The sequence below is a fragment of the Arachis ipaensis genome, chromosome B03 (assembly GCF_000816755.2).
Source record: "Arachis ipaensis cultivar K30076 chromosome B03, Araip1.1, whole genome shotgun sequence".
Taxonomy (NCBI): domain Eukaryota; kingdom Viridiplantae; phylum Streptophyta; class Magnoliopsida; order Fabales; family Fabaceae; genus Arachis; species Arachis ipaensis.
In genome coordinates this window covers 16356991-16371632 of record NC_029787.2, presented here as the reverse complement: position 1 = coordinate 16371632, position 14642 = coordinate 16356991, and the positions used below count along the sequence as shown (strand labels likewise).

The following is a 14642-nucleotide window of genomic DNA, read 5'->3' as shown; positions in this document are numbered from 1 at the left end:
GAATAATAATGTTACTAAATAGCAGTTTGGATAGTTCTAGAAGGTTCAAACTTCAAATGTCACAGATTTTGATCAATCCAAATTAATATATATAGTTAAATATAAAATATCCATTTATAACGAATTTCAAGCTTTGTGAGTCATAGAGACTTAGAAAAAACCGCGTGCACCTCTCGTTTCTCGTTTCATTTCCATAACCGCTCGCTTATCCCCTTTCATCCCCAATTTATAATCATTCAAAGTTCAAACCCAAGAATACTAAAATCTCTCTCTGTTTTCAGAATATTCATGATTCCTCACAATCACACTCGCTCCTTTCCGTGAATTGTGATCATAGAGAGAGAAAGAAAGAGACACAATCTCTTTCTTTCTTTCTCTTTTTCTCTCAAAATCTTGAAATCTTTAAAATGTCTCGCCAGGTCATCGTCGTCAGTAACCCGCCGTCGCGGCGGCGGCGCGCGTGTGAAGTTGCCGGCGGAAGCGCGGCGGAGTGCGCCGCCGTGGTGTGCTGCTTCCCTTGCGCCGTGATAAACCTCGCAGTTCTCGCCATTTACAGGGTTCCAGCGGGGTTGGTGCGCAAAGCACTGCACAAGAAGAAACGACACCGTATGCTGAGAGATTCCAAAAACGACCTTGTTTTGCTGCGGCACCAGCGGTCTAGCGGCCTCGCCCCGTCGTTTGACTCGCTACCGGTTTCGGTCGAACCCAGGCCGGTTGAGGAAAAAGAAGTGTGGCCTATGGAGAAGGAGATGTGGGCCCGGTTCGCAGAAACTGGGTTTTGGAGGAGTGAGTCCCAGCGCCAACCATGATTAATTTTCCGAACCGAATCAATTGGAGAATATGGGAAATGGTGCAACGGTGATGGATGGAAAATGTGTACATACATGTGCAGAGAAAATGATGGTTTGGGCATGATTGTAGTGATATGAAAAGTTTGGATTTACTACTATCTTTCGGGAGATTGTGAAAATGAAGATTATGATGACGTAATCATGGTATTATGGGACTTTGAAATTGCGTGGTTGGAAAATTCGGGAAGGCTGCGTTTGATTGTAGCTGTGTGGTTTTAAAATAAATGACAAAATGATATGAGACAGTGATGGGTGTTATATTCAATTATTCGCGAGTGATCTTTTACTCTTTTAGTACTGTGCACTTTCACTTTTAAGATTAGCATTAAATTTTGGAATGCACACATGCTTAGGAGACAAAATATTTTTCTTCTACTTTCTCCTTTTTATTTATTTTTCAAGCCTCCAGTGATTATCCGAAAGAAAAACGAATTCTGTTACGATCAGAATCTTCATGATTGTTGTTCTGTTCTGTTCGTATGCTACAGAATATGGATGTTGTGAAGAAAAAGAAATGAAAAAATAACAGAAAATAAAGAAGTTTGCATTTGGAGTCACTCATTAATGTTTTTTCCCCCTTGCTTTTTTCCTTTTATGGACATGAATGCTTCATCTCAATAGACAAAGATTTTGAAACAACCCAACAAATTTACAAATATGCTAATGAACTATAAAACTAAATGACCTGCGATATTAGGGAGGTATGTAAGTGCAAACCCCATATCCTAACTTTTGTTGTTGAATACCCAAATTGGGATCCATTGTGGCCTTTAAGCTTTAGAAGTTATATTTCACATCGGAAGAATCACTAATTATGCAACACCCTAACAAACTTGAGAAATGAGAATTTACTGTAACTGGTTTCCTACCGTATTTTTCAGGTCATGACTCTAAGTTCTATTTAATGGTGGTATTCAAATTTTTAACACTTATTGAAGTGGACGAACGAGCCGACCAACCTAAATTGGTTGTAACCCTTGCTTTTTTTTTGTCATGCTATGGGCCGGGGAGCCCGAACCACACCCAAACACTAACTCACCCTAACCCAACTACTAACTTGATGTTACAGAACCTGACTCTCCCTCCATAAAACCTCAACCTAACCCTTGCTTATTATTTACCTAGTCTTTTTTTTAAACAAACCTACAAGTCTACACCCCAACTGAACATACTAACAACTTGTTAGTGTCTTATTGGACTTTCGATGAACTTGGGCCTAATATTGTATATCAAAAAATTTGCATTTTCTCAATGCTATTGAAAGCCCAAGGCAACAATCCATTTTGTCCTTAACACAGATGACTGTTTTTGGTCTACAAGAGAGCCGAGGGCTCAAGAAAAAACCAGGGTAACTAAATTAATTTGTATGTTATATTTTAAAGACCAGTTAATGTATCAACCCTTATTAATTCAACCTTATGTAATTGATGGTCCTTTTTTTTTTCCGGCTCTAGGACAAAATTAAATTCTTAATTAATTTAATACTTAATGGTAATTATTTAGGACTAAAATTTTAAGAGTGAATGTGAATCAAATAGCTAGACCTATAAACGGAAGTGTAAGAGAAATAATGGTTTTGGAAGTTTTAGTTACTCTAAAGGAACTACAAGTTCAAAATTGATAAGGAAAAGAAAATATGAGGCTAGGAGTTTAATTTTATTGTTTCATTCTTTATCAAAATAATTGAGTATACTTAATTTATCATAATAATATTAATTATTTTAAGTAAATAGCATGATATATTGATATTACATTGAAGCAAAAGAGTTGTAGTTTCAGTTGCCAAAATAGCATTTTGATCAAATTTATATTTTCTACATTATTGCTAGTGTCAGTGTCACCTGTTCAAAGTTCACATCCTTCTTTTATGGATCATATAGGATGCTATCTCAAGCTATATCCCTACATATAATGAATACTTTTTCACAGTATAAAACTTATGAAGAAAGTAAAATCTTATAAAAATTCCTGAACGAATTCCTAAATCAAAACCAGAATAACATATAAATGTTGTTCTCCCACTATTTTATTTCAACAATGCTAGGACTTGAAATACACGAATAGAGTGAGACAAGGATTGTGTTTTGGATGAATTTTTTGAGAGAATCATCTCTCAGCGTCAATATATATATATACATAGGTACAGAAATAAAATTTCTTAATACTAGAAGATATAACAGAATTAGATATCTAAAAACAGAAACTATATCAAAACAGAATAACTTATATAAAGCCTATATCTCTCAGAATAACTTATATACAGCCTATATTTCTAATATGATATTCAACACCCTCCCTCAAGCTGGAGCATATAAATCATAAGCACCAAGCTTGTTACATATGTATTGTATCCGAAGACTCCGTAGAGCTTTGGTGAAAATATCTGCAAGTTGATCGTTGGAGTTGACAAAGGTTGTTACTATTTCCCCACTTTGCAATTTCTCCCTTATGAAATGGCAATCAATCTCTATGTACTTGGTCCGTTCATAAAACACAGGGTTGGAAGCAATATGTAAGGCAGCTTGATTATTGCACACCAGTTCCATCTTACTCGGCTCACAAAACTTAAGTTTCTTAACTAATTGCTTCAACCATATAAGTTCACATGTGGCAAGTGCCATAGCTCTATATTCAGCTTCCGCACTAGATCTTGCTACAACATTTTGCTTCTTACTCTTCTAAGATATCAAGTTTCCACCAATAAAAACACAATAACCAGATGTAGAACGTCTATCAAATGGAGATTCTGCCCAATCTGCATCAGTATACCCAACAATCTGGTTATGTCCTTTATCTTCATACAACAAACCTTTTTCTGGAGCACCTTTGATATATCTAAGGACTCTAACAGCTGCGTCCCAATGACTTTCGCATGGGGACTCAAGAAACTGACTTAGGATACTAGTGGCAAATGAAATATCTGGCCGAGTGACAGTCAAATAATTCAATCGGCCAATTAATCTGCGATATCTACCAGGATCTGCAAGAGGTTCTCCTTGATCTGGACTAAGTTTTGTGTTGGGATCCATTGGTGTATCTACAGGTCTAGAATCCAACATTCCAGTTTCTTCAAGAATATCCAGAGCATATTTTCTCTTTGAGATACAGATCCCAACATTAGATTGTGCCACTTCAATTCCTAGGAAATATTTTAACTTCCCCGTATCCTTAGTTTGAAAGTGATCAAACAAGTGTTGTTTTAACTGAGTGATTTCCTCATGATCATCTCCAGTAATGACAATATCATCCACATAAACAACCAGATATATGGAGGTCGTGGAGGAAGAATGACGGGAGAAAACTGAATGATCTGCTTCACTCTGAATCATGCCAAATTCAGAAATAACAGTACTAAAGCGACCAAATCAAGCTCGAGGGGATTGTTTCAAGCCATATAAAGATCGGCGTAAATGACATACTAAGCCAGAAGACTCCCCCTGAGCAACAAACCCGGGAGGGTGCTCCATGTATACTTCCTCCTCGAGATCACCATGTAAGAAAGAATTTTTAATATCAAGTTGATGAAGAGGCCAATGGCGAATAGCAGCCATAGAAAGCAAAAGACGAACAGAGGCCATCTTCGCAACAGGAGAGAAGGCATCACCATAGTCCAAACCAAAGATTTGAATGTAGCCCTTAGCCACAAGGCGGGCTTTTAATCGATCAATGGTTCCGTCTGAGCCGACCTTAATAGTATAGATCCAACGACAACCCACAGTAGATTTGTCCGGTGGCAATGGAACAAGATCCCAAGTACCAGTAGAATGTAAGGCAGACATCTCCTCAATCATAGCCTGGTGCCACCCTGGACGTGAAAGAGCTTCTGCTGTTGTTTTGGGTATAGAAACAGAAGACAAAGAGGAGGTAAAAGCATAGTGAGAAGATGATAAACGATGGTAACTAAGAAAATTATAAATATGATTAGGATTACGGGTGGAACGAGTACCTTGTCTGAGAGCAATAGAAGGACTACTGCTAACTCCCGAAGAAGGATCCAAGGACGGTTCAACCACGGGTTCAGAAGATGAGTTATCTTGGACTGCAGGCCGTGGGTGGCGATGATAAACCTGGAGAGGCTTTGTGGGAATAGGAGGCCCATCTAAGTAAGGAACAGGAAGCACCTCCGTAATGGAAGGTGAAGTGATGTCGGGTGCAGAGAAAAAATGGGTATTCTCAAGAAAAGTGACATCTACAGACACAAAGAAACGATTAAGAGCTGGAGAATAACAACAATAACCCTTTTGAAATCGAGTGTACCCTAAGAAAACACATTTGATAGAGCGAGTAGTTAACTTGTCTTTGCCTGGGGTAAGATCATGGATGAAACAAGTACAACCAAAGACTCGTAGTGGAAGAGAAAAAATGTGCTCATGAGAAAATAAAATGGAATGAGAAACTTGATTTTGCAAAACAGAAGAAGGCATACGATTAATTAAATAACATGCAGTCAGAACAGCCTCACCCCAAAACTTAAGGGGAACATGAGTATGGAGAAGAAGAGTGCGAGCAGTTTCAACCAAGTGACGATGTTTACGCTCAGCCACACCATTCTGTTGAGGGGTATGAGGACAAGACGACTGATGTAGAATGCCTTGGGAGGACAAGTAAAACGAAAAGGGTGCTGAAAAATACTCACGAGCATTATCACTTCGTAAAATTTTAATTGAAGTTTTGAATTGGTTTTGAATTTTAGAACAGAAAGACTTGAAATGTGCAAATAATTCAGATCTGTCCTTCATTAAATATAACCAAGTGCAACGAGAAAAGCCATCAATAAAGGTGACAAAATAACGAAAACCAGAATGAGAAGTAACACGACTAGGTCCCCATACATCAGAATAAATAACAGAAAAGGGAGACGCAGCTCGTGTATTGACACGACTTGAAAAAAAACTACGAACATGTTTACCTAAATGACAAGTTTGACACTCTAAGGTAGCAAGACGAGATAAACTCGGGACCATAGCTTGTAACTTCGAGAGGCTGGGATGTCCCAGGCGACAATGAACCATGTCCGGAGACTCAACAGTAGCAACAGAAGACACAGTAGTAATGGGTAAGGCAAGCCGATACAGTCCTTGAGACTCACATCTTGTACCAATCGTCTGTCCCGTCCCTCGATCCTGCACAATGACGGAGTCAGCAAAAAAGGTAACAGAACAATTAAGAGAACGAGTAAGTTGGCTAATAGAAATCAAATTGAAAGGACAATTGGGCATGTAAAGAACAGATTTCAAAGGTAATGTAGGAAGAGGAGTAGCTTGACCTATTCCCTTAGCACCAATTTTAGAACCATTAGCCAAAGTGATAGAAGGAAGAAATGCAGGGTGTTCAAGTTTAGACAGGACAGAAGAAGTACTAGAAATGTGATCAGAAGCACCTGAGTCAAGGACCCATGGTCCAAGAGAAGAGGAATGAGAGATACAAGCAACATAATTACCAGAGTGGGCCACCAAAGCAACGGGAGTAGATGCTTGCTTTGAAGCTTGGTACTTGAAAAACTCATCATAATCATTGCCAGAGACAAATATCCCTTGTGGTTGTGCGGCGGAGTGAACGTCAGATGGCTCATTAGTTTGGACAACATTAGCTACCTTGGTAGGACGACCATGGAGAGCATAACATTTATCCTGAGTATGACCAATCCTATGGCAATAGATACAACTAAGGCGAGTACGATTACCACGACCCCACGGCCGCCGCAAGTGGGCACTTGAAAGGACACTTGAGAAGAAGATTGGGATGCCAATGCAGTTTGGTCAAAAGTATGGGTCTCAAAAGAGGGGCCGGATTGCAAGAGTCGTGCAAATACGTTTTCAAGGGAAGGAACGAGTGAGGTGCCCAATATTTGTTGCCGAAGAGATTCAAGTTCAGCTGGCAACCCAAGTAACGTAAGTACCAAAAACAGCTTTCCCTGTTGAGCATGATGGTCATCAGCATTAGACACATAGGGAAGGAGAGTCGAAAACTCTTCCTTGACAGCTTCCACAGCCCCAACATAAGATTCCATATCAGTTCCTTGAAGCTGTAAACTACACAGCTTCTTAGCAACATGGTAAAGTCTTGCAATGTCATTAGTGTATAAAGCTTTAGCACGGTCCCACACCTTTTTACAAGTTTTGTAAGCCCGAAACATAGTCAGCTTTGGTGGATCAATGGTCTGCCACATAAGGTTACATAGCTGGGCATCAATCTTCTTCCAAGTGGTTTTGTCAGCGGCGTGAACATCATCAACAGATTTAGTAAGGTGGTCTTCATAGCCTTGGCCCATGAACCAAAGTTCCACAGAATCAGCCCAAGAAAGGTAATTTTTGGCACCCATCAATTTTTTAGAGGTCATTGTAGCGGTTCCAGAAACAACAGATGTTAGAACAGCCGGTTTGCCACCATTGGAGTTGGTGTCGGGGGTTACCTCAGAAGACATGATGGCAGACACTCAGAAACGGCCGGAAAACACTTGCAGAAGGGAAACGAGGGCCGGAAAAAGCCTGGGCAGTGGAGCGTGACGTTCACACGCGTCTGGAGCGGAGGCGCGTGAGGACCACGCGCAGGAAAAGGGGCGGCGCGTGCCGGCGCGTGCGGCAGTTGACGGCAGTGAAATTTTGGGGACAGGCCGAACTTGGCTTTCTGGTTCTGATTCTGGGGTTGCTTCGGAGTGGGTCTGATGTTTGACCAGGTTTTGGCCGGAAAAACAGTTTCTGACGAAGAGACACAACTGATAGTGTCAGCTGGTGGGAAAAGGGAACACGGCTGAAAGATTGCAGCCGGAAAAGAAGAAAAACAAATAGAAACCAGAGCCGGGTCGGAACCCGCTCTGATACCAACTTGAAATACACGAATGGAGTGAGACAAGGATTGTGTTTTGGATGAATTTCTTGAGAGAATCATCTCTCAGCGTCAATATATATATATATATATAGGTACAGAAATAAAATCCTTAATACTAGGAGATACAACAGAATCAGATCCCTTAAAATCCCTTAATACTAGGAGATACAACAGAATCAGATATCTAAAAACAGAAACTATATTAAAATAGAATAACTTATATAAAACCTATATCTCTCAGAATAACTTATATAAAACCTTATATACAGTCTATATCTCTAATCTGATATTCAACACTAGGGAACGAAGAGGGTATCAGTCAAAAACCAGCCAAATGTTTCTGGGTGAATCCAAAATTTCTACGGGGATGGTGCTTATGTTAGGTATTAGGATGTTTTTTTCTTTGTAAATTGGATGGTTCTAAATCTATTTTCTGATTTATCATATTTTAAGCATTTTGTGAGGGAAGGAAGGTAAAGAGACGGAAGCTAATTGAATCAGTTTCCGTGATTCACGTTGCAGTGATATTGAACGTATCTCCTCCTAATTTAAATGTGGTGAAACATTTAATAATCAATATTTAAAATTATAAATAAATAAAACTAATTACTATATTTATAATTAATTAAATTGTTTCATTGGTTCATATATTTTTCCATTTTATTTTACATTCGTGCCAAATGAGAATTAATAACTCAATATTCTATCAGTTTCGCTTTCTCGTATAAAGGATTCTTTTCCACTTTTCTTTATGTGGAGGACTCAGTCATAAACATGTGATTGTTTTGAATAGGAAATAGACTAAGAACTGTTTATAAGTTAAAGTGGTTCACAAATATGACTAACATAATTATATCTCTGAAATTCTCCTTTTATATGTTTTCTTTTTTCCCTCTTAATGCTTGCTTGAATGCGTAGCTAGATTCATCAATTTGCAAATATGCTTTCAAGAAAAATAAACAAATAAAGATTCAATTTGCAAATATATATGTAAATCATTCTCATATGAGCTAATAATAATGGTTTCCCTTTTTCCTTTTTTGAATAGTGCTCAATGCATTATAGTTATATTTTTCTTTAAAAAAAAAAGAATCATATAATAATTTATCATATATTATATAAACTCGATTTTGGTAGTTTAGCATGGGATATTGCAAAATTATTATTATATAGAAAAAGAAAATTGTATATCCACTAGACAAAAATACACCTAAACAAGCAAAGCCAATTATATTATAAAACCAGTGAGACGTCCATTTTCCATGTAATAAAGAAAAGAAGAACATGTTTAATTTACGTAAATTATTATTAGTATGGACGAAACAACAAAAGCAAGCACACTCGTTTTGACGAGATGATTTATTCCATAGCAAGTTCCAAGTCCGTAAAGTCCACAACACCCTTTATTATACACCAAGATCTTAAGATTTGAACTTGCTTTCCTAAGGGTGTTTTGGTAAATTCGAATTTCTCCCAAAACATACATATTCCATGCCAACTACTCAAAGATATGCTAAAGTCATGAATAATAAATATCAGACATTAAAATAGTTTGTCACTAAATGATTAGTGTAAGGGCCACCGACAATTTCCCAGAGGATGCAACTAGCTAGGAAGTAGGAATACAAAGTAAATGAAGTGAAAAAAAAATTTGACCCAAAAAAAATGAAAATGTCCCTTAAACTTCGTTTCTTAAGGACATCTCCACCTAACAGTTGAGGGATACACAAGACCAAACTCATTTAATATCATCACCAAAATCATTTGTTAATTTCATAATAATGGATATTCCATATCTGCTTCGTTCTATACTCATTGTAGAAAGACCTAATCACCTCCACTTTTTGTCCTACATCATATATGTTTGTCATTTGCAAAATGCACACTCATTTCAGGTTAAGTTAATTAGTCCTAAACCTTTTTCCCTACTTAACAAAATTACTTTAAAATTAATGCATTCAAACATAAAAAATGATATTCGAGTAATATATTATATGAAAAGAAATTAATTATATTTTTAAGTAATTATTATTTTTATTTAAAAAAATATTTTTGTTCTTTATTACTAATCTAAGTTGCCTATATTACACATGTGCGCCTAAATTCAGATAGAGGAGTGTTAGGGAGTCAGCAGAATTTATGATGTTTAGCCATCAATTAGTCATCATTAATATTTTCAATGGTGTAAGATGACATCTAATGATGTAAGATTAATCATTTTTCCTTTTATGATTAAGTATTGACCAAATTTCAACAAAAATGCTGACTCTAAATTTTTTCGTCCAGATAAAAGATGAGAGTTGTGTTAAGTTTTCAACAACCAACATACAAATTTTGTTAAATCTCTTTATGACATACTGTATCGCTAATCTAAATACATCTGAATACTATATATTATTTTTCACAGAAAAGAATAATAATTAGTATTTTTCTTTTATTAAATAAAAAAATACTTTGAAATTATATGTTGATACCTTGATGGTTTATTTGATGTGCAAGTAGCTAAAGAGACTAACTACGTATGTGGTAATAAAAATAAACAAAAAATTGTGATAAATCGAAAATAACACATGCATAGTTATTAATTAGTTGGAATAATTAAACGAAATGACAGCAGTATAAGTAACTTTCATGTTGTTGAGAACTTGACAAGGAAATTAAAACCATGCAAGTTATGCAATGAATGTTAACATTGTATACATTATGGTAATTGATTAACCAAGAATATAATCCAAGACTTTTACTTTCACCATCAATCAAAATATGAATACCTCTTGATCCAGCTTTCACATTTATGAGAAGATAATAGTGAAGATTGAGTAAAGAAAGCTCAAAGAGACAGACATATTAACAGCCCCCTCCGGTTGGGGATATGTCTCTCTCCGCACAAAGAGCACTACACTTGTGTTTGCTAAGTCACCATTAAAGGAAACCAAAAAAATATGGTTTCCTATTTAATTATCCATAATGTTAGAGAGATAAAAATAATCGATCTAAACAGTTAAAATTTATCTTATTTATAATTTATTTATTGCAAGATTTATTTAAAAAGTAATAAATTTCGACAATTTTTTGCTAATAATTTTTAGTTAACAAACATTTTCATTTAACTACCAACTATACCTTGTAAATCTACTCATTCAGTAGTTCTCTCCTAGCATAAAATATTATCCTTCCATGTGTAAAAGGTGCAGAGCAACAATAACTTTCCTTTAGTAGTATCATTTGTGGAGTAAATTCGCATAGTGGTCTTTGATATTGACGCCGTGCACTAAAATCGTCTTTGGGATTTTAATTGCATTAATTATGTTCCTGAGATTGGAAAAATTGTACATAGTAATTCCTGATCCGTTTTTCGTTAACGACGCGCTGATAGGGGTGGCAAAACGGGTCGAGCCCGTCGGGCCGATCCGCTAAACCCGCTAAAAAAGGCGGGTCGGGCTAGGAATTGGAGCCATGACTTGATGACGTGGACCTTTGGTGACACGTGTCACCTCATGGTTTGGCCACGTGTAATGGTACGATGACGTGTCGGTCAACGACACGGGGCATACTGACATGGATGTGTATGCCACATGTCACAATGCTATTTTGCCACATGTTAGATTATGCCACGTGTTGCAATGCTATTTGTCCACGTGTCATCCACTATGTCATCGTTACATGTGCACCAAATTGGTCCCTTACTTTGCTGAAATTGAATATCGTGCACCAAATTAGTCCATTCATCAGTTTTTTCTCATTTTTTTTTATAAATTTAAAATTCTCAATATTTTTTTATATACTAATTTTAATTAAATTTTTTATTATACATATTTTATAATAAATTTTTTAATTAATAATGTTAACTTGTATCATTAGAGTACATGTTAACTAAAACCAAAACTTTATTATTGCCTCTTGTGTTTATTTGTATCTGTTTTAATACTGTTCAAGTCATGGTTACAATAAGTACTTATATTGATCAATAGTGTAATATATGAAAAAGCTGCCTAACTAAATTATAGATAAAATGAATTATTATAATCGACATTCGACAGTATAAATCTATCTTATTAATTTAGTGAGAAGTTAATTATATAGGAAATCGGACATTCTTAAAATGGATAGGAATAATGAATTTATATTAGTTAATAAGTGCCTGATCAAGTATTCCTAAAATATTTATTAAAGTGTTAAATGTTAAAAAATTTGTATTAAGGAATATTATTATACTCTTAACTTACACTCTTTATTAAATCAATATCAATATGTCACATAATGCTTTTAATAAAATATTGTAGAACAAAATTGTATAATTAAAACTAATATTTTAAAAACATTTTATAAAAACACTTATATCTAAATAACTTGTGAAAAGATAAAATTAAAATTAGTGTATTCAAATATATAATGAGAATTTTAAATTTATAAAAAAATGAAAAAAAAAACTAATGAGAGAACTAATTTGGTGCATGACATTTAATTTCATGGACTAAAATGAGTCATTTGATGCAAAGTAAGGGACCAATTTGATGCACATGTAATGATGCCATAGTGGATGACACGTAGACAAATAGCATTGCAATACGTGGCATAATCTGACACGTGGCAAAATAGCACTGTGACACATGGTATACCCATCCACGTCAGCATGCCACGTGTCGTTGACCGACACATCATCATATCGTTACACGTGGCCAAACCATGAGGTGACACGTGTCACCAAAGGTCCACATCATCAAGCCACATCAGTACGTCGTTAACGAAAAACAGGTCAAAAACTGTTATGGTGCAATTTTTTCAATCTCAAAAACATAATTAATACAATTAAAATCTTAGAAGTGATTTTAGTACACGACATCAATGTCAAAGATCATTACTGGGATTTACTCATCATTTGTGGGATCAATTATTTTGTGCCGATTTCCTTCTTTTTCATGGAATATTAAACGTACATATAACATCTTTTGATTTATATTGTTAATTTCCAATGTCAAGTTTATAAGCGTGATCATTATCAATATTACAAAATACACAATAGTATTAATAAGTATTATGGTGCTCAGTATCGCAGAAGGTTAGTATGTACTTATACGAATAGAACAATTGTTGCGTGCTAATGTCGACAAATAAGTATAATTGATGAAAAAAATGATGACTAACATGGCCAATAATGCATGTGAAAGAGTTAAGAAAATAGATTTCTTCATTTGCAGAACTCAGAAAGTAAATAACTAAATACATAGAATAAATACATATATTTCACTCCGTTTGAATATTCATCTTATCCAATTAAACTTAACATAAATTTATAGAAAAGTTTTTAAACATTCTAAAAATATTAGTGTTTTAATAATTTTAACTGTTGATTTTAATTATAAGAATTATTTTTTACATATAAACCTTTTTCATATACAAGTTTTTACAAATTATTTATATTTATGCGCGCATCTTCTTTTTTTCTTTTATTTTTCTTTTTCGTTTTCTTTATTTCTCTTCTTTCTCCTTTTTTTATTGGAATTTCTTTTCTTCTTTTTATTATTTTGAATCTAATCAAGTAGCTGAGGTGTGGTTCAATTTAGAAGAAAAAATATAGCATTAGAGGAAATATTTTTTCTGTATTTGCAGTAAATTTTGGTGTAATACAGAGATATTTTAGTATAACACGAAGATATTTGGGTGTATTTTAAAAATTTTGAGTGTATTTTTATTCTGGTAAGTTCTGCATAATTCAAAACTCTTCTTCTTCCTCTTTCTCATCTTCTACTGCTTTTTTTTTTAATCATCATCACCATCTTCTTTTTCTTTTTTTCTTATTCATCTTTTCTTTTGGGTAAAGTATATTTTGTCCCTAAAGTTTGACAAAAGTTTCAAAAATACCCCTAAGTTTTATTTTGTTTCAATTTTGTTCTAAAAGTTTTCGATTTTCATCAAATATACCCCGAACGGCTAATTTTTCAAAAAAATTAAGACCAATTCAACAACAATTTCATAAGAACAACCCTCAACACAAGTAAATCAAGCATAGTTTTCATGCATTATTGTTAGATTGGTCTTAATTTTTTTGAAAATTTAGCTGTTAAGGGTATATTTGATGCAAATCAAAAATTTTTAGGACAAAATTGAAACAAAATAAAACTTAAATGTATTTTTGAAATTTTTACTAAACTTCAGAGACAAAAAATATACTTTACCCTTTCTTTTTTGTTTTATCTTCTCAAGTTTCTTTTTGTTTTAACACATAATGCTGCAAAATTACTTGGAAGATGATGAACTTACATTCATTTAACTAAAAGAAAGAAACAAATAAGAAAAAAAAGAAGAAGAAAAAAATACAACATTAGAAGAAATATTTTTCTGTATTTGCAGTAAATTTGAGTGTAACACGAAAATATTTGGGTGTAACACGAAGATATTTGGGTGTATTTTTATTTTGATAAGTTCTGCATAATTCAAAACTCTTCCTCTTCATCCTCTTCATCTTCTATTGCTTCTTCTTCCTCATCTTCTTATTTCATTTTTTTATAATTCTTTTTCGGAGAAAAAATTAAATAAAGAAGAAAAAAATACATAATGTTTTAAAATCAATAGAAAGAGAAAGATGAAAAAATACACCAACAATAAAAAGAACCACGATGAGGATGAAAACGCGAAGAAGAAGAAGAAGGAATGCGAAGAAAAAATGAGGAGGAATGCAAAGAAGAAGAAGAAGGAGAAGGAGGAGGAGGAAAAATGTGGAATACAAACGTTGAAGAATAACCATTTCTTATTTCGTGCTATTCAAAGTTGAGGAAGCGCGTGCTTATATGCTCTTTAAATTGAGAGTTGTTTTTGTTGAGTTTGAGTTGACTTGTATAGACTTGTATACTAAAAAGATTTGTATGTGTAATAAGTCTCAAAAAATTTAAATATACCTAAAACACTAGTATTTTAATAATTTTGATTGTTAATTTTGATTAATATATATTATATATATTTAGT

The 14642-nt window shown here is 34.6% G+C and overlaps 1 protein-coding gene and 1 pseudogene across 1 annotated transcript; one reads left to right on the top strand and one right to left on the bottom strand.

The window, feature by feature from the left end:
• On the top strand, positions 121-877 carry LOC107634289. Its single transcript, XM_016337831.2, has one exon. It carries the CDS (start codon positions 408-410, stop codon positions 807-809), a length of 402 nt encoding a protein of 133 aa, XP_016193317.1. The 5' UTR covers positions 121-407; the 3' UTR covers positions 810-877.
• LOC107632728 lies at positions 3149-7759 on the bottom strand (annotated as a pseudogene).